This window comes from Onychostoma macrolepis, chromosome 08, assembly GCF_012432095.1.
Source record: "Onychostoma macrolepis isolate SWU-2019 chromosome 08, ASM1243209v1, whole genome shotgun sequence".
NCBI lineage: Eukaryota > Metazoa > Chordata > Actinopteri > Cypriniformes > Cyprinidae > Onychostoma > Onychostoma macrolepis.
This window is the reverse complement of record NC_081162.1, coordinates 1,619,196-1,622,947: the sequence shown is the minus strand read 5'-3', so window position 1 is coordinate 1,622,947 and position 3,752 is coordinate 1,619,196. Positions and strand designations below refer to the sequence as shown.

At 36.6% G+C, this 3,752-nt stretch overlaps 1 protein-coding gene across 1 annotated transcript in view; it reads right to left on the bottom strand.

Annotated features, from left to right (window-relative positions):
- Positions 1–1,673, bottom strand: part of fgd (faciogenital dysplasia) — a 50,159-nt gene extending 48,486 nt beyond the window's left edge. Inside the window, exon 1 of the mRNA XM_058785332.1 lies at positions 1,491–1,673. Coding sequence (XP_058641315.1) covers positions 1,491–1,512 — 22 coding nt within the window. The 5' untranslated portion in view covers positions 1,513–1,673. The remainder of the gene's footprint in view (positions 1–1,490) is intronic.
- Positions 1,674–3,752: the final 2,079 nt, after the last annotated feature.

Sequence of the window (3,752 nt, the reverse complement as noted above, 5' to 3'; positions counted from 1 at the left end):
ATCTGATGATGAAAGAAAGGACGAACAAAGCCTGCAGTGTGTTTCTGCAGAGAGGCACACAGCAGAGAATGAGAGCGGAAGAGATCTGAGGGATGAATCGAACACAGAGAGAGACGTGATGATGAGGAAATCATGATAGAGGAGAGATGGTCAGTGTGTGAAAGGGAGATGATAAACTGGCTGTGTGACAAATGGAAATTAAACTTATGTAATATGAACTTTTCCGGTCCATCGAGAGCTTTCACTGACGCTACGCTGCAAACATGAATCGTTCTGAATGTCTTGACATTTCACAGACGAGCGAATCAACACACGAGCTCATGGACACGTGTTCAGGAACGAGGCCGGTCAGTCGCAGGGAGAAAACAGAGGACACGAAGTCATAATTCAGATGAGTGTGTTGAGAACTACTGGACTGAAACTCACCAATGAAAATGAGAATTACAATGACCTTTTCTGCATTACAATGAGAGTTTGGAAATGTGCATATAGTATCAAAATACTGGGGGAAAAAAGGACATAAAACTAGGTTTTCTTTTGATTTTAGGAGGAAGGTGAGCTGGACATGCTTTCATGAGATTCAACATCAAAAGCAAAAAATGCCAACTTCATCGTGCAGCTGCACATGCTCACGCAACTGTCCAAACACTGCCCCAACAGCATTACCTGAGAAACGACAGACGAAATCACCAAATGTGACCACAAAACCACATTTTGAGTAAACAAGCTTTCCATTGATGTATGGTTTGTTGGACAATATCTGGCTGAGATACAACTATTTGAAAATCTGGAATCTGAGGGTGCAAAAAAATCTAAATATTGAGAAAATCACCTTTAAAGTTGTTCAAATGAATTCTTAGCAATGCATATTACTAATCAAAAATGTTTTTATATATTTACGGTAGGAAACTTACAAAATATCTTCATGGAACATGATCTTAATATCCTAATGATTTTTGGCATAAAAGAAAAATGTATAATTTTGACCCATACAATGTATTGTTGGCTCTTGCTGCAGATATAGCTGAGCTGCTTATGACTGCTTCTGTGCTGCAGGGTCAGTATATGGTTGATATAAAACAAGCAGGCAAAATAATAGAAAATCTGACAGCTTTCAGACCTGATCTGCTTCATCTCTCAACAGCTCCTGGACAAACTGAGAGCAAAGGAAAGCTGCTTCTCAGAAACAGACCTTTGTCTCTTCTAGTATTTCTGCTCAGATTTGCTGTCAGAGACCTCAGTAACTCCAGCATGACTCTTCAGCTCCGCGGAATTACTGCATGTGAACATTTGTCTAGTTTGACTTTGATCAGAAACATCACAACTCTGAGGCAAACTCGAAACTTAAACAAAAGCTTTCCTCTGAGACACACACACACACACACACACACACACACACACACTGACACAGTGAAGTTTCCCTTTGGTTGAAGGCAAGCTTTGACACTGTATCTTCTCCACAGTTTGAATGAGAAAAGAGAAATGCTGACCGCTGGCGCTGAATCCTCGCATCGTGTGAATCTCTCAGGCTTTATCTGCTGGAGTGAAATGAGTCGTTTTCCCCTTCATTTATCGATCCATGGTTCAACCCCTTCATTCTCCGTCTCTCGTCTCTCGTCTGGCTTTCTGCAACAGCGACCGACTCAACTATTAGTGTCCGATCAGCAAATGAATCGTTCTTTTGAGTCGATTCTTTTTGATGATTCAGTGGAACGGCTGGAGAGGATGGAAGAATATTGCGAATAAATTACATAAATATATTAAATTATCAGTTTATTCCTTGTACTAACAATTGTTAATTGATACTTTATAATTAATTATTTTAATAATTATAAATAATCATTTGTCGCCCATAGGCCTACTCGAGTCGAGTGGTGGTCTGGACGCTGTCAGAGTCATGTGTGTGTGTGTGTGTGTGTGTGTGTGTGTGTGTGTGTGTTTTGTGGGATGCCCTCAGGAGCCTCATGTATCATGAGCATCATATGACACACTGCAGGGAAAAGTAGTCTTTGTGTTTCTCTCTCACACACTGAGACGAAGTCATTTCTGTTTTACAGAAATACAAGTGAACAAAGAACAATGATGACTGTTTGGTTGCCAAATGTATTCAAAATGAATGAGAAGAGATGAAAATTAAAAGTTTCATGCGAACTGCATTGTGAAAAAGGCTTTAAATGAAAGGAGTTCCTATGATGAAATTGTGCACTGTCGCTTGGCATTCAGCTTAAATTTATGAAAGAAAGAAAAAAAGTTAACCTTGTCACCATTTATTTTGATATTTTGAGTTTTTGTCTAGGCTTTACAAAACTGTCTGGTTAGCAACATTCATGTTAATATCTTCCTTTGTGTATCTCAGAAAAAAAAAAGTCATAGGCTACAGATTTGAAACGAGAATAAATCACCAGTGCCGGGGAGGTTACTTTGGAAATGTGATCGGTTACAGATTACAGGTTACCCTATCTAAAATGTAATAAGTAGTGTAACTATTTCAATCACTTTATTAAAGTAATGTAACTGATTACATTTGATTACTTTTCTGAATTTCTAACAAATGTTTTTAAATGTCAATCATTTTCAAACATTTGAAGCAGGCAGGGTTAACCTTACAGCAGAGCTCAATGATTACTGTCAGACTTTCTGAGTCCCTCATCACTTGATTTAAGATTACAATGATTTCATTTGTAAAGCACAGCACTGAAAAACACTTTTAAAGCACTGGAACGCATTTCTATCACTCGCCATGCTGGCAACACTCAGGTTGTATCCTGAAGCTTTCAGGGACAATGTGGACTGATGTAAATGCAATGTGGACCTTTTTAATTGTTAACATTTTCATAAGTAACTGTAAATTAATTACACATTTTTTCTCAGTAACTGTAACAGATTACGTTACATTTATTTTGTAATTAAATTACATAACTCCAGTACATGTAACTAGTTGCTCCCCAACACTGTAAATCATCAGAGACTCTTCATTCTGGGGTGAACTGTCCCTTTAACAGCAAGAGCTGGTGAAGGATCAGGACATGCTTCTGTCCTACGCAAAACATTTTTGTGCACCATATAATGAATTGTTCCTGACGAAGGAAGAGAATTCGATGTGATGGGTTCAACTTCAACAGCACTTAAAAAAAAAAAAATTTTAATTGCAAGAAAGAAAATGCAACAAGAAACAACACTACATTGAAATACAATAACATAAAGGAAAAGGAGGAAAAATAAAAAGTAAAATAAAAAGAAAGAGAGAGAGAGAAACAAATAAAAATAACACCTCAATCAATAAGGAAAATATCCTCATAAGCCTTAAAAAACGTGTTATTCTTATTATTATCAATGAGTTTAAGAGATTTAACAATAAGCAAACTCTCAGCAAGAAAGACTTCAAATCTAGGCAACATCTTGAGAAATTTGTTTTTGTGATTAAAAAAATGTACAACGAAACACCAAGAAATTAACAAAAAGATCAATAGCATGGTCACTGCCAGATAAATACAGAAATATATCTTTCAGCGAAAAATTGAAATCACATTTTATAAAAGAAGATAAATAACAACTTAAATGATCCCAGAGAGATTTAACCTGATTGCAATAATGGAATAAATGAAGTAAAGTTCTTCCTCAACTTTGCAGAATACAGTTCAGATCAAAAAAGAGAGATAAAAAAAAGAAGCAATTTGGATAGACATCATGCAAAATCTTAAAATGCACCTCTCATTTTATTAGTAATGTAAAAACATAGGGCGTAACCATGC